Source organism: Erpetoichthys calabaricus, chromosome 17 (genome assembly GCF_900747795.2).
Source record: "Erpetoichthys calabaricus chromosome 17, fErpCal1.3, whole genome shotgun sequence".
Classification (NCBI taxonomy): domain Eukaryota; kingdom Metazoa; phylum Chordata; class Cladistia; order Polypteriformes; family Polypteridae; genus Erpetoichthys; species Erpetoichthys calabaricus.
In genome coordinates this window covers 56940243-56967055 of record NC_041410.2, presented here as the reverse complement: position 1 = coordinate 56967055, position 26813 = coordinate 56940243, and the positions used below count along the sequence as shown (strand labels likewise).

The following is a 26813-nucleotide window of genomic DNA, read 5'->3' as shown; positions in this document are numbered from 1 at the left end:
CTCCCGATATCTATGCAAAAGGACAAAGGTTCAAGTCTTTAGATCTCTGGTGCTTCCTGTCTTGCTATATGGTTGTGAGACATGGACGCTATCCAGTGACCTGAGATGATGGCCGGACTCCTTTGCTACTTTGTCTCTCCGGAAAATCCTTGGGTACCGTTGGTTTGACTTTGTGTCGAATGAACGGTTGCTCATGGAGTCCCAAATGAGGCACATTACCTGCATTGTGAGGGAGCGTCAGTAACAGCACTACGGCCATGTGGCGCATTTCCCCAAGGGTGATCCGGCTTGTAAGATCCTCATTGTTGGGAACCCAAGTGGCTGGACCAGGCCAAGGGGTTGCCCACGTAACACCTGGCTGTGGTAGATACAGGGTCATTTCCGGAGGGTGTAGTGGGTGTGGCAACACACTGTATCAGTGCCTGCTCCCCCAACTTGACTTGACCAATGGGCCAAAGGTAACCTACATTCCAAATTTTAAGCCCCAAGTCCTCATGGTTCGGGAGATTTTGTGATGAGTGAGTCAGTAGTATTTGGCTTTTATATATAGATTAAAATTTTTTTTCCATTTGCCTCTACAAAATATATTTAAAAAATGATAATGCTATACTATCTTTGATATGTTATTAAACCTCTTTTTTAGTTACAGAATGCCCAACGTCATGATAGTCTGCTTCTTGCAGAGTTTGGATTGTGTTTAGTGACTATGTCTGGAAAAATGTTAGAAAGTGGTTATTTGGAATTATCTGCAAAACTAATGGCTTGCACTCTGGATGATATGAGGCTGGGTTTCCAGAGAGTTACTTCCAGGTGTGTATCAAACGTTATTACTATCGATGCCTAAAAATAAGTAATGCCTGGCCTGATTGTTTATTGTCTGGAAACACATTTTTTCAGGCTTTCAATGTCACATTTAGCTATAATTACCTGTGAACAGGAGGGTTACCACTTCCTAATATTTCTTTTCATAGAGGACAAACAATGTGGGAAACAGTTTACAATTTGTACTCCCCAACCTATACTATATCTTACAATGTATGCTTTCTTAACAAAATCTTTTGAAAAGTAGCTTCATATAACATGAAATTGAGTTTATAGTTGTGTCTGTTTTATTTAAAAAGGATGATTGACAAGAAAAAAGACATTGGGACAAATGCCATGATTGACATGAAGTATTTTAAGAGCAAGAAAGAGAGTTCTTTATTGGCAGTTTTACAAAAGCCATATGTCTGTGCCAGCATTGAATTTCTGCAGACTGTGGCTGATTTCTTCAATAAAGCAATTCCACAGAGTCCTTTGACAGTACCAGATAAATCCAATCAGCTACAAATGAAGCAGGTTCCATCTGCTAAGGGAACATCTGGAACAGGTTGGATACTTTTGACTTTTATAATTGCCATTAATTGTAGGAAAAATGTCATTTTAGTATAGTGCTTTGTAAAAATTGTGTTAGACTAGATTTGTTATGGTTAATGGGATGCAAGAAAAATTTTATTAGGAAGTTTATACTAATGAATGTGTGTTCTTATTTATCCAAAATATAGGCCATTTTCATGAGATTTAAATAACTGTAACACTAATGTAAATGCAGATGTGTACTTCTGAGGCTGTAGGTCACCTGTATTATGCATATTTACTGAATGTAATTTAAATTAAAAAAAACTGTTTAAAGACCTGTGCTCTCTTATTTCATTTAACTTATAAACATTAAGTTACATCTTTGCAATTTCAGCCATGTCAGGTCCAAGCATAAAAGTTAAAGCATTAATTACTGACCCTGAGATTGTATTTGTGGCAAATCTGATGAAGGCAGATGCACCTGCTCTGTCTGTGTCATTCACATGTGATTTTGAAATGGTCAGTGAAGAAGGATCTCAGACAGTAAAAACAACTTTAAAGGATCTTCGAGTGCTTGCTTGTCCTTTCATTCGAAATGAGAGTGATAAAGCAATCACCACAGTAAGTTATAATTTAATTCAAAATATTTAAGTTATTTTTTGTTGATTATTATGAATAATCCTAGTATCTCTTGAAAACAAACTTGAAAAAATGATGCAGTAATTTGATGATGTGCCTGGTACAGTTATTTTTCCTGCTGATATTTTTTCTCATTTTCCTTTAGATATTAAAACCATGTTGTTTAAGTTTAGAAACAAAATTACTTCCATCTAAGCCACTAAGTGCAGCTGTTACTGTAGAAGAAGTCATCATTAAGGTCAGTTTGCTACAGTGATATAATCAATTTATTGAAGTGATTAACTGGGAATAAACATTCTATCTATTCAAGAAGAAACTATTTTCAGCTTTATCTAATGCCATTTTTTAAAGTTGTCCAGTGCAAGAATCCTCTTGTCTTGATTTTCTGAACAGGAATTTACCACATAAGCCACCTTTGCTTTATGCACCCTTTCCACTGCACCAAGTTCCCACAACCTTGTTTTCATGTTATTCACACTTATCTCTTTAATAAGGATTTCTCTCATTAAGGCTTTAATACTATCCCACACTGTAAAGACACTGGCAGTTTTCTGGTTGGGTTCAAAATGTCCTCCTAAAGTTTGCAGTATTTGAGAATGATTTTAACCAGTATTGATTAAGTACGCATGGCAGCGTTAGAGAAACCACTAACAGAGAATATTCCACTTTATTTAGAAATGGTAAAATCTCAGCATTACTGATGGCTTAATCAGTCCTTGACATGGGCATATTGGACCATGCAAAAAGTGAAACTGCCTAATTATAGGATGCCTGTACCTCAAAAGATCCAGCCTGGCCATTTCTTGTTTTTTCGATAATTATTCAGGCATTTTAAAGTGTTTTGCGTTAAAAATATGATAAGCATTAATTCTTGTCACCCATGGGTTTGTTAGGTGTTCTAGTGTTGGGACATTATTGTTATGTCTCCAGAATGTCTTCTATGACTTTAGTGCTTTTAATTATAGCAATCACAGTAATGTAAAGAAGGACTCATCTGCGTTGTGAGCACAAATACTGTCCTGCAGCAAACAAAGTCTGGTGGTCAATTCTGGACTCTCTCTCTCTGAGGACGTTATGCAGCATCCTAAAACACTCCAGTGTTATATATGAATTTAAGCATGTAAATACAGTGATATGTGACAGTGTCTTTATGACATTTACAGAAGGTTATTCCTGCTATTTAAAAAAATAATAAAATTGTGTAATTCCTCCTGCAGTCAAGGCAAAATTATATACGCACATGCTCTGCTCGTCTGGTGACAGTGAGGGAGAGTTCAACACTAGAATTACCAGAGTCTACGAAAAAACTCGTAGATCCGGCTCACTTTAAAACTGTTCTCACCTCTCTTTTGTCTTCTAAATGTGCCGATTAAAACGAGCAGCAAGCAGCCGGCTATTCCATCCTTCACCGTTGCAGAACGTTCACTAAGTTTTCCCAGCTCATGCCTTGTTTGATTATCTGGGAGTGACTGAACTGCTGGAGTTTTAGAGTGGAAATAATAGATCGTTATTTGGAACAAACGGATTTCATGTGTGTTCCATTTCTACAGTAATCTGTTTAAACACATTGTTAAAACAGAAACTTTTTCATATTTTAGTAATGTTACAAAATGTAGGCATAAACTATAGAATGTGTGAAGCCTGACGTCCAAACATCAAATAAACACTTTCACAAAAGGTTCAAGAATGATACAACACCTTCCGTGGCGTAACGCTAAGATTTGCTGACTCGGAGCACAGCAGCCCTGCCGAGACCCGAGTTCGATTCCCTGCTGGGGAGGAAGTGTTTTTTTTTTTCTTTGTAACCTCAAACGGACATAATGTTTATAAATTGGTATGCACTGTAAATCGTTAAGTTTAAAATGTCGAAATCGGTTATTTCTGTTGATTAATTCATGCTTTTTTACTTACTAACAGCGGCAGTATAAATTCACACCCAATCTGACGCTGTTCATTTTGAAATAATATTGCATTACTTCAACAATGTTTTCTGATTGGTGCTATTCACGTCATAAAATTATTTCTTCAAAATGTCACATATACAGTGCATCCGGAAAGTATTCACAGCGCATCACTTTTTCCACATTTTGTTATGTTACTGCCTTATTCCAAAATGGATTAAATTCATTTTTTTTCCTCAGGATTCTACACACAACACCCCATAATGACAACGTGAAAAAAGTTTACTTTAGGTTTTTGCAAATTTATTAAAAATAAAAAAATTGAGAAAGCACATGTACATAAGTATTCACAGCCTTTGCCATGAAGCTCAAAATTGAGCTCTGGTGCATCCTTGTTTTCCCTGATCATCCTTCAGATGTTTCTGTAGCTTAATTGGAGTCCACCTGTGGTAAATTCAGTTGATTGGACATGATTTGCAAAGGCACACACCTGTCTATATAAGGTCCCACAGTTGACAGTTCATGTCAGAGCACAAACCAAGCATGAAGTCAAAGGAATTGTCTGTAGACCTCCGAGACAGGATTGTCTTGAGGCACAAATCTGGAGAAGGTTACAGAAAAATTTCTGCTGCTTTGAAGGTCCCAATGAGCACAGTGGCCTCCATCATCCGTAAGTGGAAGAAGTTCGAAACCACCAGGACTCTTCCTAGAGCTGGCCGACCATCTAAATTGAGTGATCGGGGGAGAAGGGCCTTAGTCAGGGAGGTGACCAAGAACCCGATGGTCACTCTGTCAGAGCTCCAGAGGTCCTCTGTGGAGAGAGGAGAAACTTCCAGAAGGACAACCATCTCTGCAGCAATCCACCAATCAGGCCTGTATGGTAGAGTGGCCAGACGGAAGCCACTCCTTAGTAAAGGCACATGGCAGCCTGCCTGGAGTTTGCCAAAAGGCACCTGAAGGACTCTCAGACCATGAGAAAGAAAATTCTCTGGTCTGATGAGACAAAGATTGAACTCTTTGGTGTGAATGCCAGGCGTCACGTTTGGAGGAAACCTGGCACCATCCCTACAGTGAAGCATGGTGGTGGCAGCATGATGCTGTGGGGATGTTTTTCAGCGGCAGGAACTGGGAGACTAGTCAGGATAAAGGGAAAGATGACTGCAGCAATGTACAGAGACATCCTGGATGAAAACCTGCTCCAGAGCGCTCTTGACCTCAGACTGGGGTGACGGTTCATCTTTCAGCAGGACAACGACCCTAAGCACACAGCCAAGATGTCAAAGGAGTGGATTCAGGACAACTCTGTGAATGTCCTTGAGTGGCCCAGCCAGAGCCCAGACTTGAATCCGATTGACCATCTCTGGAGAGATCTTAAAATGGCTGTGCACCAATGCTTCCAATCCAACCTGATGGAGCTTGAGAGGTGCTGCAAAGAGGAATGGGTGAAACTGGCAAAGGATAGGTGTGCCAAGCTTGTGGCATCATATTCAACAAGACTTTAGGCTGTAATTGCTGCCAAAGGTGCATCAACAAAGTATTGAGCAAAGGCTGTGAATACTTATGTACATGTGATTTCTCAGTTTTTTTATTTTGAATAAATTTGCAAAAACCTCAAGTAAACTTTTTTCATGTTGTCATTATGGGGTGTTGTGTGCAGAATTCTGAGGAAAAAAATGAATTTAATCCATTTTGGAATAAGGCTGTAACATAACAAAATGTGGAAAAAGTGATGCGCTGTGAATATTTTCTGGATGCACTATATTTGTCTGTCTCTTTTTTTAAAATGTGCGTTGTGCCAGCATGTTGTAGCACACAGCAACTGGCCACCTGCATGTTCTTGCACGCACTGAATAAGACAGCGCTATATGCAATCATCAGATTCAAATGTTAACAATTCACACACACGCAAGGATCGTCTTTCTTACATTTACAACGTGTGTAACTGTTACAATGTACTCACTTCTCTCTATGCTGTGGTTTCTATTACACACCTGAAAGAAAGACAATATATGTGAAAACATCATCGCACTAATGCAATATTATTTGAAAATGAACAGCGTCAGATCGGTGTGAATTTATGCTGGAACTGGAAATTCTCTGATGTGGAATCAGTTCTGTATGGTTGTGGGCGTGGGTGTGAGTGGTGGACATAACTGGGAATTACTGTGAATGTGCGTGGTGTTTTGAGATGATGAATAGAGCTGCAAATTACAGGTGCTTGTTCAGTGTAACAGGAACCATAGCACAGAGAGGTGTGTACAATGCAACAAGTACACATGTTGTAAATGTAGGAAGGGTGCTACTTGGATGAGCTATAGTGCATCTTTATGTGAAAACAGCAGTGTCAGATGGGGAGTGTCTGATGATTGCATATAGTGCTGAAGTTATTGCTCTTTACTATGCTTTCCTCTGTATGTCCTGGAGTACAAAAGAAACAGCATACAGCAACATGTGGGGACTGGCAAGATTGGGGGATAAAAAACACGCGGTCGTATGTATTGTGATACATTGCAGAGTTATAGCGCGTCTTTATGTGAAAACAATAGTGTCAGGTGGGTTAGGGAAGGATCCTGAACGCAACTGAGAGAAAAGTGAATAAAAAAAAAACAAAAACAAAGCTAACCTTTACAAATATCATAAATTACACTGGCTGTTACAGACTGAAATCAAATGTATCTTTTTATTCTAAAATAGTAAAAATAAGAGCAGTTCACTGCTCAAAAGGAAGTCGTGCAGGATCGAACTCGTGACCTTTTGATTCCCAGTCAGCAACTAATACTGTTGCGCCACAGCGGCAGTCATAGTAAATGAGTGTCAATGTCGCACACTAAGGCGGCTTTTTTTTTTCTGCAGTTATATTTTTGAATAAAAGTGCACTTGTTCTATTTGTACCTTTCGTGAAAGTGTTTCTTTGATATTTGGACTTCAGGCTTCATACATTATATACTGTAGTTTATGCCTACATTTTGTCATTTACTACTAGAATATGAAAAACGTTTCTGTTTTAAAAATGTGTTTACACAGATTACTGTAGAAACGGAACACACATAAAATGCGTGTGTTCCAAATAACAATCTATTATTTCCACTCTAAAATTCCACTTCACTCCCAGATAATCAATCAAGGCATGAGTTGGGAGAAGTTCGTGCACGTTCTAAGTCGGTGGGGGGATGGAATAGCTGGCTGTTTGCAGCTTGTCTTTATCTGCACATTTAGAAGACAAAAGAGGATGGCAGAGAGGTGCGAACGGATTTAAGAAGCGATTTAAGGTGGGACGGATCTACGAGTTTTTTTGTAGGCTCTGGTAATTCTAGTGTTAAGCACTAGTGTAGTCAAGTGACAAAGAGCTGAGAAGCTGTTGTAGGTATACATGTAATTCTGCAGTTGCTGAGGGGTAAATTTTATTTACCCAGTTTAGGATCACGGGGCCCGGCATTTTGCAGCAGCACTGGGTGAAAGGCAAGAAGCAAACGTGGTGTACAGTACGCCGGACCACACCACAGTTAAGCAGAGCACAACTGCACAGCCAATCAGAAAACAATGTACGGTGTACAATTCAGTAACAGAAACCTATAAAGTACCTTTGCTCTTTAAGTTCTATGTATTATTACATTGATCAATAGCAACCAGCACATTTGTAATGGTCTTCAGTTCTTTGTGTTTCAATGTATAGAATATCAACAGACATGTTGTACTAAGGCTGTGACTGTTCTTCCACTTCAGCTTTAATAGGGGTATGTAACAGGTCACTTACCTAGCCGCCTTCATGGGAAGAGGTCGCCTTCTCGGTCTCTGCAAATCTCTTAGATGGCTCAATTCTTGTAAGTCAGGGGGTTTGCTTCTCAGTAGAAAAGTCACACTTTCTGCTGCATCTTTCCTTTTCTCTTGCTGTACCTTTCAGCATGAGCACTGCCGCTGACCCCATCTTCAGCCACATAACTTGGTTGGTCTCGGTTTTGCTGTGTCATCTTACCTCCGTGGATGGCAAAACTGGGATATTCTTTGTGGACCAAAAACCCTCTCCCCAAGAACAACTTTAAACAAGTTTATTGGCTGAATCAGGAATGTTTTTGAATCACAAGCAAGAGTGGTCTGAGCAGCATATTCTTACATATCTGGGTCACCATACTGAAAATGTAGTTGTAATAGAATGTATGTGTTCTAAAGGTACAGTTGCAGCCTTTCATCAATTCCATCATTTAATGCACAGTGGTTATAGTGCATGACTATGTAAGATTGCAGTGTATCATTTGGCTGACATATTAAGAAAATATGTAATTTAATTGATGAACGCTTATAAAGAAGTATTACCAGATGAAGTAAGAAAATACATTTCGGAATGGAATGTTAAAGTATCAGTATCGATTTAAAAGAAGAAAAAAGAATGAAAATTGGCAGTCAATTTGTACCAATGTATAGAGAAATCTAGCATTGTCTTATTTTGAAAGAAGAAGAAGTGGAAAATTCTTGAATGGCCAAGTCAGTCACCTGATCTTAACCCAACTGAGCATGCATTTCACTTGTTGAAGACTAAACTTGGGACAGAAAGGCCCACAAACGAACAGCAACTGAAAGCCGCTGCAGTAAAGGCCTGGCAGAGCTTTAAAAAGGATGAAACCCAGCATCTGGTGATGTCCATGAGTTCAAGACTTCAGGCTGTCATTGCCAGCAAAGGGTTTTCAACCAAGTATTAGAAATGAACATTTTATTTCCAGTTATTTAATTTGTCCAATTACTTTTGAGCCCCTGAAATGAAGGGATGGTGTTAAAAACAAATGCTTTAGTTGCCTCACATTTTTATGCAATCGTTTTGTTCACCCCACTGAATTAAAGCTGAAAGTCTACATTTCAACTGCATCTGAGTTGCTTCATTAAAAATTCATTGTGGTAATGTACAGAACCAAAATTAGAAAAAAGTTGTCTCTGTCCAAATATTTATGGACCTAACTGTAATTCATTCTTATGCCATGAAAACAAGGCTGTTATCCTGCATCGGCAGGATCTCTTCCAAATACAAATTCTATGTCAGACTGGAATTTCAGTATACACCTTAAAAAGAGGATAAGTGACTATGTCTACTGTATCTGTATAACCATCTGGCTGCTACGTCTAAGTCATTCCAACAGATGCCGAATAACAAGCATATGTAGTAATAAAATGCATTGCATTTGTCATTCCAACAGTTGTGTCAGTACAGTTTTATTTCACCCTAATGTCCTCTGTTGTAAAGATAAACTTCTTTTAGCCCCTTATACATGTGATGTAAATGAAAATTAAAAATAATGCATGCATCAAGTTTCAGTATCTGCATTAATGAATAATTAAATTGTCCTGTCATGCATAAATAGTAGCTTTGTTAAAAATGTATACTTAAACTCTTAAAAAAAATCTTTTCCATAGTTGACTTTGTTAAAATTTCCTGTTCATCTTAGATCTCCCCTGTCATTATTAATACATTAATGACAATCATGGCTGCTATGTCAACACAGCCTAAATCCGAAGACAATCAAGAAAACATAAGTGATGTCAGTACACTCTGGGCCAAAAAAAATGTTCAGCAGTGCAACTATTGGTTTCTTGGAGTAGACACAGCCAGAGAAGTGACAGAACAACTTACTGATTTGGAAGCCCCTTCTTCAGGTGAAAACTTTTCTGTTGACATTAAGGTTATTCAGGTTACCTTGGAGTCAGGTCTTGGGCATCGCACTGCACCTTTGCTGCTTGCTGAGTCTTCCTTTAATGGAGCAGCTAAAAACTGGACATCACTGTTTCATGTTTCTACAGACATGACTTTAGAGGTAAGAGAATTTTTTTTTTTTTTTATCATTTATGTCATTCAGTTCTGTTTGGCTGCTTATAGCTTTTACCTTTTCACATTTGCATTTATTCACCTTTTTCCATATTTTGTTTTAGCTTTATTCTGAATGATTTACCATATTATACTACACAGTACAACAGAATAAATAATGTATTCTACAAGCAAATTAAGTTTAACATGAAAAATGTATGTGGGACAAAATGGTGCTGACAAATGATACCAAACGGTTTTGTGACATGCACACAGGTCTAAAAGACCACCCATCCTTATGTCAGTATTAACAGTGATGAAGATGAACACGTTTTAATTTGCATGTTGTAGTGGACAGTATGGCAAAATATCCATACTTACTGGCATATGTTGTATATATTTTGCAGAGTGAAGTATGCATTTTTTAAGCAAGCAACATGTGAATTAATGACTAATTGGACAAAAAGATTAACCTCTTTATCTCTCAAAATATTTAACATACCACTAGTAAAATGGAGTCACTAGCAGGCATTTTTTCTATCTCTTTTCCTACTTTAATCACACAGCACTCTACTTTAATCACACAGCACTCATTTTTTATTACAGTGGTTGCACAAGTCTATACACAAAGACATTACCTTCAATACATTAATATACTAACAACAAATTATGTTTCCCATTTCCTTTTGTTATATGACATTTATGTTTAAACATACTCACAAGCTGTTTAAAAACAGAGAAAAATGTCATCACAATCCGCAAAACTTAAAACTAACAACATTTTAATGTACAAGTGATATGTCATTTTTGTAAATGTCAACAAAATTAAACTTGTGTATTTTTCTTTACAGCAAATGCTCAAGATAAAAAGTGCACCAATTAATTGCACTCATTTGCTGCTGCACGCATTTTTCTTGAGTGTAATTCTTACTGCACTCTTGTTGGCTTTGTTTTGTCCTGTGTGCTTTTGTTGGTACACCCAAATTTACAGTATTAAGTTGCTTCTAACAAATTAAAATTGTATTTAAAGAGAACTTAGCAAGCATTTCTGTTTAAAAGTTTTCAGCAATATTTTGAAATAAACAGTAAAAAAATCTAACAGTACATAAAATGAAGTTAGAAGATTCAACTGATTTCTTAAACTACTCATGCAATAATTGTAGTATTATTGTGCATATACCTTAGCTACACGGGCGTAACTAGACAGTATGGGTTCCGTGTGAAAGTTTTTAATGGGGCCTCTAGGATTAGGTACATCAATATACATATATTCTTATCAAACATTTTGTACATTTTTATTCAAACTGGGAAAATATAATTATATAATGTAACTAAGACACAATTTCATTTCTAAAATCTTTAATTACAAGTGATGTAATTTGCACTAGAATTGCCTTACTCACTTTGCTACCAAGATGTGCATCATTTATGAAAAATATAAAAATAATATATGAGTATTACAAGGCTTTTTAACATTTATTGCAAAATTATATATTGCAAATACTGATAGTAGTCATCATAAAAAAATATTTTCATCATATGTTGAAAAAGTTATAGGAAACCCACTTTTAGTATGCAGTACCAGTACGCGTACATTACGGGAAGCACTGTTGTCAAATTATTTGTAAACTTGAAAATGAATTGACATTGATTAAAAATACATTATACTGCAGTAGCACTGGCAACGATGTAGCTTTAGAAAGAAGTATCGCTATAATTATGTAATTTGTATACGATACAAAAAACAGAAATGATCCATAATGAACTGTACTGCATACTACTGGATTACACTATAGAAAAACCATGCCAACTGGCATTGAGGGTTCTCATGGAGAGCAAACGTGAATATCGGCAGAGTTTCTTTGCAGCCTTTGTCGATTTTCGTAAAGCATTTGACTCGGTTGATCAAGCTGCCCTGTGGGACATCATGAGGGTTTGCGGGATCCCCTCGAGGTTGCTGGATATCATGGCTGGCCTATATACTGGTACTGTGAGTGCTGTGCAGAGTGGAGACAGAACCTCTACATTTTTCTCAGTTGATTCTGGGGTTCGTCAGGAGTGTGTTCTTGTTCCTACTCTGTTCAATGCTTGTATTGACTGGGTGTTGGGCAAGGTGTCCCTTGGTCGCGTATCTGCCTGGGGGGTTGCAAACCAGGATCCCGAGTTGTTTCGTCGTGTAGTGGGTGTGGCAACGCACTGTACCAGTGCATGCTCCCCAACTTGAGTTGACTTGACCTAATGACATTACTGACATATGATCCATAAAATTTTAGATTTAGGGCGGCTGTGGAATAAAATTTCTAGTACTACATGTTTTGCTATTACATTGACATTTATTTTGCTGTCATAGTAACACCTGATTAATGCTTAATGCTTAGATGTTTTGATGACGTATAAATAATTTTTGATCTAAGCTAAGACATGAATCTTTTTTCACTGCCACCCTAAATCTGAAATTTTTTGGATCATGCAATAATTTCAAATAAACAAACACAACTTTGCTCGAGGTATTTTTTTTATGAATCAGTCCTTACTTTTCAGCTACCTTTATTTATACATTTGCAGAATGCCATACTTATAACATAACTTATGTGCATATTTGTATCTATGGTTTTAAACACGTTGTAAAAGTTGTACAGTGGAACCTCGGTTTGCAAGTAACTTGGTTTACGAGTGTTTTGCAAGACGAGCAAAAATTTTTAATAAATTTTGACTTGATAAACGAGCGAGGTCTTGCAGTACGAGTAGTATGTATACTCTTTGTCTGCTGAGCGTCATGTGATCACAACTGAGCTGATGGTTCTTCTCTCTCTCGCTGCAGGATTGTGGGCAATCGTCTCCTATTCTCCGTCTGAGTCGGCGTGCCTTACTCATAGTAAACATCCGTACGAGCGTATACTGTCTACTACAGCATTAGCATTGTGACTGTGTGTGTGTGTGCGCGTGTGTGTGTATGTGTGTGTGCTCGCGCGCGCGCGTGTGTGCTGTGACATGAGAGTCCCCGTCTTGCACACTAAAACACAAAGCTGAGTCTCAGTACTTTAGCAACACCAGCTTTATTCAGCTTGAAACAGACACAGCAGTCAGGCAGAGCCCTGCGCATTTATAATGTTCATTGTTCCTTGTATCACCCATCGACGGCAGGCGCTTATAGCATGTCCGCGATCTTTTCGGATTCGCTTTTACGGCGAACTGCTACAGCGCTGGGAGACTGCGATTGCTTTGGGACGCTCTTCTGCGTGTCGTCCCATTGGGTGGAATCCCACAAGAGTTTAGAAACTCACGCACACCAGCCATGATTCTTTTCAAAGGTAAAGTGCAGGTTAATTTGTTTTATGTATTTTTACTTTATATTTTGTATTAATTATTTTTATATGAATAGTTTTGGGTTGTGGAACGAATCTTCTAAGTTTCCATTATTTCTTAAGGGGAAATTCACTTTGATATACGAGTGCTTTGGACTACGAGCATGTTTCCGGAACGAATTATGCTCGCAAACCGAGGTTCCACTGTACTTACTTATTTCGTCTAGAAGAGTAATTAATTCACATCAACCTGTAACAGACTATCACAGGTTACCTGACCACATTAGTTTTGAAATGTCACTACCATCATACGCAATTGTTGGTGGATGTTGCTTTCAGTTTAATGCTAATTATGTTTTATTTTAAAGCAAGCAGAATGAGTCCAAATCAATGCCTGGGTTACTCGAGTAATATTTGGACTTCTTTTTTTTCCTTTCTATTTATTATTGTTTTATTTAATTTATTTTTTTTTAATTTAATTTCCTTGTGACACTGGGGCCCATGTGATGTCAAACCCTACAAACATGGTAGTTATGCCCCTGCTTAGCTACAATCCTTTTCAGTGATTCTGGCTTGCAAGTCCTCACTCAGCTTATAAAAATACAGTGTTATTCTCTTTTATTCTTTGGTAATTTGAGAAGAATTTGGATTACACTCATATGAACTATAAAATATGTTTTAGTATTAGTGTTAATCATTATATTTTTTTCACTCAATTTTCACATCTTGCCCTCTGTAATATATTTATCAACAACACTGCAGTCTTTCATGGACTTTTATATTTTACATGTTTTTACAATTCTTATGATTTTTGTTTCTTATTGTAGGTTCATTATTACAATGAATCTAGAGCAGTGTGGGAACCTTTTATAGAAAGGATTGACAGTGGGAAAAAGCGATGGAATTTAAAGCTTGAGGTGAGAGAAAAAATTTTTTGGGAAGCTTATCAAAAGTTTTTTGATTATCATGGTAAATTAAATTGTACAGTTTGTACTTCATGTGTCCTCTGTTTTTATTATGTCTAGATACACATCTAGCATGTTAGTAAAGTAGTTTTATAAATTTAAATCTGTTCCAGCTTTTCACTAAAACATACTTCGCACAAACCCCTCAGATTCATGAGCTGGGACCATAAATATATATCAAGTAGCTGATTTGTGTTTTCTATTCCACAAATTAGTTTATTATGGCTCAGGAGAGTAGTAACATGTCTCTTGTTGGTTGAACTTATGAACTTATAAGTAAGAAATTAACTGTTGTCAGTAGGCATGACAATATTACTAATAAATACCCATGGTAAATAAATTCTGTTTTCACTTTTATATTAAACTAGCTCTGTAAGCCCGTGCTGTAAAAAGCCTGGGCTCCTACAAACTATTGAAATGGTCAGAAAAAAATTGAAATGCAGAGTATATGGTTTCGTTTTATACACGGGCTTGTCCCCCTTGTCTATCAGTGGCCTAGTGAGTTTCTCCTTCCTCAGAGGTTTTGTTTTGCCGATATGCTTTCCTCACTTGTGTATTAGCAGCTAAGCAAGTTTGTCATTCGTCGGAGGTTTCACTTTGGCGACAGTCAATTTCTTTCATCTTCATGCTGTAGCCGCGTATTTCTTTCTCCTTCTGACTCGTTAATTTGGGACCGCTTTGTGGGCTCTTTGGGTTTCATGCTGTATTCTCGCACTTCCAGGCTGGGCATACAGACAGACACACTTCCACGCGTAGACGTTTATATATAAGATGAATAAAAAATAATAATTTTCCTTAAGCCTCATTTTATACTAAGATCAATTGTAGAATTAAATATTTTTTATACACTGCTCACTTTGGTGCAGTCTGCTAAAACCTAATACTGCACTAATTAATATATGCTTAATAATCATAAATAATACATTTTATTTATTCATAGGCATCTTTCTAAACACTCACAGACACTGACTAATAGATAAAAAAAAACACATTATAAACAAAAACTAAAAATACAAAGAAATATTTTAAAAAAAGTTTAGATTTGAAAAGTGAAAATAAATCAATATTTCTAAGTTCTGATGGTAATGAGTTCCAGAGCTTGGGAGCAGAGCAACTGAGTGCTCTGCTCCCCATGGTGGTAAGACGGGTGAAGGGGACAGTCAAGTGAATGGAGGAAGAGGATCTAAGGGTGCGGGAGGGAACGGAAACATAGAGGAGGTCGGACAGATATGGAGTGGCAAGATTGTGGATAGCCTTGAATGTTAACAGGAGAATTCTGAAGTCAATGCGAATCTTAACGGGAAGCCAGTGAAGCTTCTGCAAAACGGGAGTGATATGATAAGTAGGGGGAGTTCTAGTAATGATGCGGGCAGCTGAATTCTGGACCAGTTGAAGTGTATAGAGGGATTTGAGAGAAAGATTAAAGAAGTGGGAATTGCAATAATCCAGCCGAGAAGTGATAAGGCTATGAACAAGGCTCTTGACTTGTGGGGAAGGGGAAACAGAGGAATTATCAATAACAAATGAAAAAATATAATTTTTGGATAATGTTGATTTTGTACCAATGAAGAGAACCTCAGTTTTGTTACTGTTTAATTTATGAAAATTTGAGGATAACCAGGATTTAATTTCTGCTATGCAGTCAATATGCGAGGTGGGTAGGAAGGAAAAATTAGTTCTGCTGTAGACCTATGGACAAGATCTGAGATTTCTGAGAAAGTAGGAAGCTGGAAGGAGGAACATGAGTGAGTAGGTGGATGAAGTTCAAATAAAGTACTGGAGAAATCCGTCCTGAGATACTGGTGTATCCTCTGGATTTTTTTCATTAAAGAAGGAAATAGGGGAATTACAAAAAGCAGTTGAATAAAGGTGAGATGGTAGAGAGTCTGGGGGCTGTGTGATATTATTAAGCAGTGAAAACAATGACTTGGTGTTACCTTTATTGGAAGAAATTATGTGAGCATAATAGTTAGATTTGATTTGAGCAATACAGTCCTTGTAATATGGTATATGGTTTTTATGCACTTCTTTGTGAACAAAGAGTCCAGTTTTTGTATTCAACTGTTCAAGTTGCCAGCCTTTGGCTTTCAAAAGCCAAAGTTAAGGTGTGAACCAGGGGGCAGAAAAAGAGAAGGAAACAGATGTAGTTTTTAATGGAGCGAGGGAGTTAAGAATACCATGGAGTCCAGTGTGAGACCAGTTCATCAGGAGTGAATAGATTATTAATGTCCATGAGGGAATCACTACTAGAAGAAAGAAACTCTTAAGTTAATATTCTTAATATTACGGAAAGACATGAGACAGGGAAGCTTACTAATGGAAAGAGTAAGTTTAACATTAAATGAAAGGAGAAAATGATCAGTTATGGGGAGTGCATTTGCTGTACAATCAAGGGGGCTAACTCCAGAGCAGCAGATCAAGTGCAAGATATGTCCTTTAGAGTAAGTGGGAATATCAGTATGCTGCTGGAATCCAAAATTCTCAAGGCAGGATGTAAAGTCTGTAGTAAATCCCCCAGCAGTATTATGTTTGGTGAGACAGTAGATGAGTGTGTAACATAAGCAGAAAAGTTGTTCAAAAGGTCATTATTTGATTTAGGGGGGTGGTAAACAATTGCAATGATAGTAGCAATAGGTCCAGTCAGTTAACACACGGTGGATTCAAAAGAGCTGAAGGCTGGAACAGACAACGGCAGGACTTTCCACTTCTCATGATGAATTATCGCAAGACCTCGGAGGAATGGATTAGTTAAGTTTGGAAAAGTCATGAGTGGAGCTAGAAATCATCAGTCTAGCTATAAATAAGTGAGAAATAATGCTTGAAGAATAAGTCTGCCAAATGAGAACAGATGATCAGTCCATTAAATCGTAAACTAATCTTAAAAAAGTTCAAAAGTTACCAGTGAGCAGCAGCGACCAGTCCTGCCAGTGTTTGCTCAACCGGAAGTCCTCACAGGGCTTATAGGGCATTGACTCTGAATGGCACCAAATGGACATGCAGTAATGGCATATTTGATCCAGAATGCATTGAAAGGCGATACTGATATGTCCCCAAGGGGTTGTAAGATTCTTTTCTGGTAGAGGGAACCTAAGGGATGACTGACCTAAGGCATGAACCTGTTATATTATAATAGTATTGGTTCTATATCCCAGAGAGCTTTGAAAGTTAATGTTCTATGTACTGTATGTATTCTGCTTATCCCCCCTTATGTCACACATGTATCTCAAGCTCTGAGCTGTATATTTTTTTGTAAATAGAAAAGTATGGAAAGTCTAGACTTTCTAATTATTATTCTTTATCTAACCACCCTATTGGCCATACATTAAAAAACCTTGTGTTACAGCATATAAAGAAATGTTATCTCAGGTTTTACCTAATAACAGTTCACTTCTTAACAGTTTATGTGTTGGCACCCACTTGTGCCAGAAATTAAGAATTATAAGAGGAAATTGCCTTCTAGACAAATAATGCCCTGCTTAGTGAATTTCCCATTGGGATTAATAAAGTATCTATCTATCTATCTATCTATCTATCTATCTATCTATCTATCTATCTATCTATCTATCTATCTATCTATCTATCTATCTATCTATCTATCTATCTATCTATCTATCTATCTATCTATCTATCTATCTATCTATCTATCTATCTATCTATCTATCTATCTATCTATCTATCTATCTATCTATCTATCTATCTATCTATCTATCTATCTAGTGGTTTTTATCCTGGTCAAGCAGAAGAGGTGGTGCTTGATTAGAATGTAACATCAGGTGTCTTCTCTATGTTCATCTTTTCTTCTAAGGATGGAAACAGATTTTGTGAGGAAAATTTTTCCATTCATCTTAAAGACCCTCACATTACAAGTCAAGTGGCTTTATTTTCATACAATCCATACACAGTATTGCAGCATACAATGGCATGAAATAATGTTCTCCAGGATCATAGTGAATATATATATATATATATATATATATATATATATATATATATATAATATATATGTATAAGTGAATATTAGATTAACAGACAGTCATAAATGAATAAATAATACCAGCTAATAATACAAACAATAATAGTAACAAATGTAGCAATTGTACATAATATAAAGAAGAGTATGTCTAAGATGCTCCTGATACCTTCTGATGCTTCCTGTTACATTTCCAAGTTGTTTTTGTTCTATTAGCTTATTAGGTCCTGTGTCCAATTTATCAATTTAGGAAGAATTATGTATGGAATTCTGTATTTTCTGCTTGCATGGTGCACTGAAATATCAAGTTTCTTTGAGGAATGGTTTCCACTTTCCTTTTTTATACTTTGTGATAATGTATGTATATTTCTTTCACAACAGATGAAGAATAATCCAATTCAAGATAAAAATCCAGTACCCGGAGATGATTTTGTTCTGCTTCCTGAACCAAAAACCTCAATTAACATCTGTTCAAAAGACACACTAAATGTAACTGTTTCTAAGTGCACCCTTGCTGTGTTTACAAATCTTGCAAAGGTAACTTTACATACATTCTAGTTTTTAGAATGCAATCATCATTAATCAATTTAGCTAATTTTCCTCCTAGGGACAAATACATTTCTTTCTTTCTATCTATCTATCTGTATGTCTGTCTAAATGTTAAGTGCTATAAGATGATTATGTAAAAATCACTTTAATTGCAGTTTTCAAGCAGAACACTGCTTTGCATCTACAGTATATTATTGTTGGAAGAAACTTTCTTAATTGTTAGCTTCTACTGTAGCATAGTGGATAATGTTGGTTCTGATACAGTCCATTTTTTGTGCTTTAGAAAATCACCAGTTGAAATCTGGAACACTGTCTTGAATTTTGTGATTAAAAAAATCAAAAGTGCTGATGTTATACACTGTATTTTACAGTTTTCTTGACACTCTACAAATAAATACTTTAGCACTATTCATCCATTTTGAAACTATCATAATGCACTTATTGAACTGCATTAGTCTTCCTAAGTTGGCCCATTCAATCTTTTCTTGAGCTGTGTTGTTCTCAAAAAATCAGTTAGATGTTCAGTAAAGCCCTTTAAATGTAGGGATTAGAAATTGTTGAATAATTTTCACTCTGGATAGTGGAGATATACTTACTTTACCAAAAAAGATTGTAGAATACAGTTAAAGGAAGCCCTTGGCTATTCTTAGTTTTAGTATGCTAAGGAGATTTGCAAATATTATTCTAGTTTGAATGCCACTATAATTTTTTTATTTATTTACACTATCCTGAAAATTACAATTTTGCTCTAATTTCTAACCCATTTTTTAAAGAATTTGTAGCTTAGTGTCAGCAGTCTTCAGAAATAATACATATGCTTACATACATTTCAATTAAATTTTGTCAAATTTAAATAATTTATTTTTTAGGCATTTTCTGAAGGAACTTCTTCATCATTTAACAGTTTATTGAAAGAGAAAGCTCCCTATACTATCAAAAATTCTCTTGGAATTCCATTAATCGTCAGACACAGTCACAATCTAAAATCCATTAATTCAGATGAAAATGTTCAAAATATTCCAGAAGGGCAGAGCTTGGAGTTGGACTATTCAAATTCTGAGCCTTCTCGCCGAGGAAGACTCTCTGCACTTCAGCGCCAGGAAAGCAACCTCTTTACAATCATTATTTGTAAGTATCTATTAATTAACACATTTTAATAAGGAACAGTATAATCATAAAAATTATAGGTTTGATTCTTTTCATGGTCCTTGACCTGCATACATAACTTCTGCATATTTTCCAGTGGTATCAAGTGTACTGATACTTCTGCTCCATCCAAATATATATATATATATATATAGAGAGATATCTTTCAGCATACACATATTCCAGAGCTGAAAGATTGATTAAAAAAAAAACCTAAATTGCATTGAAAAAAAAAAAAAATTAATTATGCAAACAGACATAGTATTTTTTATAATCTTTTTTAAAAAAAGATATAATTTGTAGCACAATTTTGTGTGAAAACTATGTACCATGATTTTGAATAAATAACCTTGACTTGATAAATACCAAATGTATCCTTTAATAGAACTGAAGATAGCTCTTTTGCTCAGTATTTCAAATTGAGCTATGAAAAAATACAGATTTTGCTGATTTACTGTGTCAGTAGTCGATCGTCTCTGAAATAGAAAAAAATTATTCATCTTTTTTTTTTTTTTTTTTTTTTTTTTTTTTTTATATTTTTATTTTATTAATTTTCATTGTAATCATTCCATACAAACAGATCCATTTATAACCCAACAAATTTGAAAACAAATCAAACCCCACCCCTGAGAAGGAGAGCTTAGCTAAAGGAAAATTTCTTTAAGCTTTTTAATAAGGCAACATTAGACAAAAGAAGGGGAGAAGTAAATATCTATATAAATAAGAGATGGAGAAGGGAGTTAAATACAATAATAGTTAATTCTCTTATTCTAAAATAATATTGATTAAATCCTGCCAAGTTTTGAAAAAATTTTGTACAGATCCTCTAACTGAAAATTTGATTTTTTCCAATTTCAAATAATATAAAACATCGGTTTCCCACTGACTTATAAGAGGAGAATTAGGATTCTTCCAATTTAACAAAATAAGTCTGCGTGCCAAGAGTGTAGTGAATGCAATCGCCATTTGCTTGTCCTTCTCCAATTCAAGTCCATCTGGAAGGACACCAAACACAGCTGTTAGTGGGTTAGGAGGGATTATGATACTAAGGCTGTCTGAGAGGCACTTAAAAATTTTTGTCCAAAATGATGTTAGTTTGGTGCAGGCCCAGAACATGTGACCCAGTGAGGCAGGAGCTTGGTTGCAGCGCTCGCAGGTTGGATCCTGGCCTGGAAACATTTTGGACAGTTTTAAGCGAGACAGATGAGCTCGATATATAATTTTTAGTTGAATAATTCTATGCTTTGCGCATATAGAACTCGAGTGAATTCTCTGCTTTGCTACCTTCCACTCCTTTTCTGATATATTGATTAAGAGATCTTCTTCCCAATGTCCTCTTGGATCTTTGAAAGGTAGGGACTCTAATAAGATTTTATATATTGCGGAAATAGTGTTTGTTTCCTCAGAATTGAGCAGTATTTTTTCCAGCATTGTGGAGGGTGCAAGGTGGGGGAAATCGGGCAATTTCTGTTTAACAAAATTTCTAATTTGAAGATAGTAAAAGAAATGTGTAGCTGGGAGGTTAAATTTTGAACGTAATTGTTCAAAAGATGTAAATATGTTGTCTATATAAAGATCTCTGAGCATTTTAATCCCAAAACTTTTCCAGGTATTAAAAACTGGATATACTTGCGAAGGTTGAAAGAGGTGGTTCCCTTGCAAAGGTGCCACTGATAAAAGATTTTCCATCTTAAAATGCTTCCTAATTTGGTTCCATATTCTGAGTGAGTAAAGCACAATTGGGTTATTAGTATATTTGCGATAACTTTCATTTATTGGAGAGCAAAGCAGGGAATATAAAGAAGTACTACAGGATTTTACTTCTATTGCAGACCAAGCCTGTGTATGTGCATTTATTTGTGTCCAGGTTTTTATGGCTTGTATGTTTGCTGCCCAGTAATAAAACTGAAAATTAGGTAAAGCCATGCCACCTTCTGCCTGAGGTCTTTGTAGGGTCGCTCTTCGGATACGTGGGTGTTTTGAGTTCCAAATGAATGAGGTTATTATTGAATCTAACTGTTTAAAAAACGATTTATTGATATATATTGAAATGTTTTGAAATAAAAAGAGAAGTTTAGGAAGGATATTCATCTTAACAATGTTAATTCTTCCGGCTAGAGTGAGATGAAGGGTTGACCATCTATGCAAGTCTTGCTTAATTTTTTCCATACAGACGCCAAAATTTTGTTGATAAAGAGCTTTATGTTTACTTGTGATATTTACCCCTAGGTATTTAAACTGATCTGCTATGGTAAAAGGTAGGGTGTCTAATTTAATATTATATGCTTGTGAGTTCACTGGAAAGAGTATACTTTTATTCAGATTAATTCTAAGACCAGATATCTTTTGAAATTCTGTTAGTGCTGTTAAAACAGCAGGGACAGTGTTTTCTGGGTCCGATATATATAAGACCATATCATCTGCATATAGAGAAATTTTCTGTTCCAGTCCTTCTCTGACAATCCCCTTTATCTGATGAGAATTTCGGCAGTGAACCACCAGTGGTTCAATAGCGATTGCAAACAACAGTGGCGACAAGGGACATCCTTGTCTGGTACCACGTTCTAGTTTAAAGTAGTCTGAGCAAATTTTATTAATACAAACTGAAGCTTCTGGACTGGTATACAGTAGTTTAATCCAAGCACAAATATTCGGGCCAAACCCAAATTTCTCCAATGCAGTGAAAAGGTAATTCCATTCGATCATGTCAAATGCCTTTTCTGCGTCTAATGATAGTAATATCTCTGGGGTGTTTGATTTTGCTGGTGAATATATAACATTAAACAAGCGTCGGAGATTTGAAGATAGATGTCGGCCTTTAATAAATCCAGTTTGATCTTGTGATATTACCGAGGGCAGCACTTTCTCCATCCTTCTAGCTAGGATTTTTGAGAGTATCTTAACATCATTATTCAGGAGTGAAATTGGTCTATATGATGCACATTGTAACAAGTCCTTATTTTGTTTAGGAAAGACGGTGATTAATGCTTGTCGAAATGTTTGAGGTAGTATTTGGTGGTCTTTAGCTTCTGTAAATGTTACCAATAAGAGTGGAGCTAGCTGAGTGGAGAATTTCTTATAAAACTCTACGGGGTAACCATCAGGGCCTGATGATTTCCCGCTTTGTAGTGACTTTATAGCGTCTAGTAATTCTGTTAGCATTAGAGGTTTATCTAGTTCCTCAGCACTTAAAGCATCTATTTGTGGTATTTGTGAATTATCCAGAAATGCATTAGATTGCGTGTTGTCTTCTTTGGGCTCAGTGGAATATAAAGACTTATAGTAATCTCTAAATGTGTGCATTATTTTATTATGGTCGATGATTTCTTCTCCATTCTTGTTGGTGATTACTGGTATTGCATTGTGAACTTCTTGTTTATGAATTTGTTGAGCTAAAAGCTTATTAGCTTTTTTCTCCGTGTTCATAGTAATGCTGTCTAGACTTATAAATAAGTTGTTCAGTTTCTTTAGTTGTTAAGATGTTAAGTTCTGTATGCAGGGCCTGCCTTTTCCTGTGAAGAGCTTCACTTGGACGCCTGGCTTGTTCTTCATCTATTCTAGTAATTTCATTTCTTAGCTCTGACACTTTCTTGGTTTCTAATTTATTTCTATGGGAAAGATATGAAATAATCTGGCCTCTTAGGAAGGCCTTTAGAGTTTCCCAGAGTGTTCCTGCAGAAACCTCTGTAGACGTGTTTGTCTCTAGGAAGAAGCTGATTTGTTTGGATATAAATTCTGTGCAGTTCTCGTCTGCCAATAAAAGAGGGTTAAGACGCCATCTGCGAGGTGAGTACGAGGGGCTTATTGATTTTAGCTCCAAGACTAGAGGGGCATGGTCAGAGATAACAATTGTGTCATATTTGCATGATTTAATTGTAGGCAGGAAATTATTATCTATAAAAAAATAATCAATTCTTGAGTAGCTATAATGCACTGGTGAGTAGAATGAATATGTTCTTGAGTTTGGGTTAAGAAACCTCCAGGGGTCTGATAAGTTGTGATCATTTAAAAACTGTGTAATTATCTTTGCAGTATTAGATGTCGTCCCCCCTGTCACGGGAGTCCTATCTAAGAGTGGATTTAAAACACAATTAAAGTCCCCAGCCATTATAATTTTATGAGTGTTCACACTGGGAATGGATGCAAATAGATTTTGCATGAATTCCTTATCATTAACATTGGGTGCATAAACATTTATCAAAATCATTTTACTGTTATATAAGTTGCCCATGACCATCACATATCTCCCTTCAGGGTCCGACACTACCTCTGATGCTACAAATGGAACTGTTCTATGTATGAGAATTCCCACCCCTCTAGTTTTCTTTATAAAGCTAGAATGGAACATTTGGCCAGTCCAGTCTTTTTGTAATCTGAACTGATCCTTGGTTAGTAAGTGGGTCTCCTGTAAAAATACTATTTTAGCGTTTAAGCCTGTTAGGTGAGAGCATACTTTCTTTCTCTTTAATTCGTGATTCAGGCCTTTAACATTCCAGCTCACAAAGTTAACTGTCCCATCATGGAGACATTGATTCTGAGTTTTTAATGTCATTTTATAGTTTTAATTGGTAATATGGCAGTTTTAATCTTAGTTTCAAGATTCCCCAGGAGTTGTTGCATGTTAGCCTGTTGCTGCATTGATATTTATAATTATAAGGATTATAAGAATAGATTAGATATAACCTGCTCTCCTTCTCTCCCCCCTTTATCCCCCCACCCCCCCATTTTGCCTCCCCACATGAGGCTAGACCCCACTTCGCGATGTTCCAGTCCTCTGACATACGAAGAGACAGAGCACGTCCAAAACAAAACAATCCCCACCCTGCAGCGGCGTTACAGAATTAAAACAGAGATATCTTTTACAGTTAAATCCTTAATACTATCTGCCGAAAATGTTCTCATTAACAATATTTAATCTTGAAATAATCTTCAGCGCTTTTAAGTTAAGATATTAAGATTAAAAAAAAAAAAAAAAAAAGCCCTGGGAGTGATTTTAAAAACTAGTCTAGGATAAACCTGGTAATTCATGCTGTAATAGTATAATGGTAATTGTATAAATAGTAGAACAAGCATTAAACCAATGGTATGAAGTTAAACAGTCTACTTTAAGGTATAGTAAAATAAAATAAATAAATAAATTAAAAAAAAAATAAATAAATAAAACGAATCCTACTTTAATCACTTCCACATTTTCACACTCACGTCTATAACTCTATAACTCTGATTAAAACATAAACATATAACATATAAAGTCCAGATAAAAAAAAAAAATTAAAAAAAAGAGAATAAGAGATGTATAATTATAATACCAGTCTCTTTAAACATGGATCCAGCGATCAGATCATAGGTCTTTCCCGTGCCTTGATAGAATACGGCTCTTTAATTTTAATTAACTTTCAAAAAAAGTGTCGGAAACAGCTTCTTTAATTCTTTTTCAGCTTCTTCTTTGCTGAAGAAAATATAATGTCCATCTTGAACTTCCACTTTCAGTTTGGCAGGATACAAGAGGCTGTATTTGATATCGGCTTCCCGTAGCATCCTTTTAATGTCGTTGTAGGATCTGCGTTTTGCAGCTGTTGATGGTGAGAAGTCGGGAAAAATACGAATAAGATTATTTTCGAATATAATCTCTTGCTTGTGTCTGAGAAGTGCCATCACATCAAGCTTACATCTTAGTCGTTCGAAGCGGACAATAAAAGACCTAGATTTAAAGGCGCTTGGTATCTTTGTGCGATAAGCCGTGGCTATCTCATTGTCGAGTTTAAAGTCATCTCCAATTATTTTAGACAGTAATTCTACTGCAAATTTCACTGGGCTTGAGCTTTCTCGTTTCTCAGGTATACCCTCAATTCTTATATTATTTCTTCTGCACCCATCCTCCAGGGCTGCAAGTCTGTCTCCAAGTTTTTTGTATTCCGAGTTCGCAGCTGTGGCTTTTTCATCGGCGTTAGATGCCATTTGTTCCGCTGTTTCCACTCGAGCCGTGAGTCCCTGCTTAACGTCTTCAAGCTGATCTGAAACGTCATTAATATGATCATCAAGCCTTTTCAATTTGGAGTTAGTTTCTTCAATGTGTTCCACTAATTTCTCCAACATGCCTTTAAAGTTCACGTCGAAACGTTCAAATAGACGCGTTTCCTTATCTTTGTTATCCTTCTTGAGCTCAGTGGCCACCTTCTTAAGATCATTTGTGTTATCTTTCTTAAGCTCATTCATGGCCGTAACCATGGCAGTGGCCAGTGTAGTGTTCATCTCTTTCTGTGTAGCTATCTGTGTAGCGATCATCTCTTTCAGTTCGGACAGTTCGCTTCTGCTTTCGTGCTCCGCAAGTGAAAATGCAGCTCCTGTTACAGGCTCGCGATGAGTAGATGAGAGCACGTCCTGCAGAGCCCTTTCTAGTCTCGAATGATCCTCAGTAATCGGCGATCCCTCGCGACCTGTATCACTTGCGCCTTCGCTCCCATTTTCACTCTCGACTGGAGACGATACAATGGAGCGGGGCCCCAGGAATTCTGCGCACTCTTCTGCCTGTTCCAGGTCAGTCTCCGTGATGCCATACCTTACACCTGCACTCAGGCCGGAAGTCTGTCCGGACTTCGATGCAGCTTTAAGTTTCTTTTCCGGTTCTTTCTGACTTTTCTTCTTGTTACTCATGCTTGTATATTGTAGTGGAAGTTCCTTGGTCGGGTTAAATACAGGATACCTCTAAATAATATGAAATACGTGGGAAAATAAAGCCGCTGCTAGCGGAGCTCTGCTTCAGACGTCCATCTCCTATAAACGGACCAAACCGACTCATCTTTTGAATATGGCAGCTATATCACAAGTATTCTTAGTTTTCCAAATGGACACAATTTTCCATCCTTTAATGTTTAATAGACATCATTATCATCAAACAAACCGAGAAGAGGGTTCCTGAGAAGACAAATTCTTCATATGCTTCAAAACGGTAGAATTTGTCTTTTAAAACACCTATTTATGAAGCATACCTCTGACAACAGCAATAATAAAACTATATAAATGAACTCAAGTCTTGCTGTTATTTGGTTGTGCTCTTTGGCTTTCCTTAATTTTATTTAGTTCTTTCCATTATTTTAAATGTGTGTTTGTTTTACTTTACCCACTGGCAGTTGTTATTTTTATTTATTTTATTTTTATCTTTTGCGTTCTGCCATGATAATATTAATGCACCCCATGCCTAGTGTGGACTAT

General features: G+C 36.5%; 1 protein-coding gene across 1 annotated transcript in view; it reads left to right on the top strand.

The window, feature by feature from the left end:
- Positions 1–26813, top strand: part of vps13c (vacuolar protein sorting 13 homolog C) — a 608306-nt gene that overhangs the window by 465071 nt on the left and 116422 nt on the right. Inside the window, exons 50-57 of the mRNA XM_051920790.1 lie at positions 644–810; positions 1122–1369; positions 1733–1959; positions 2123–2215; positions 9311–9676; positions 13799–13888; positions 18288–18443; positions 19325–19583. Of these exons, the coding sequence (XP_051776750.1) occupies positions 644–810; positions 1122–1369; positions 1733–1959; positions 2123–2215; positions 9311–9676; positions 13799–13888; positions 18288–18443; positions 19325–19583 (1606 nt within the window). The remainder of the gene's footprint in view (positions 1–643; positions 811–1121; positions 1370–1732; positions 1960–2122; positions 2216–9310; positions 9677–13798; positions 13889–18287; positions 18444–19324; positions 19584–26813) is intronic.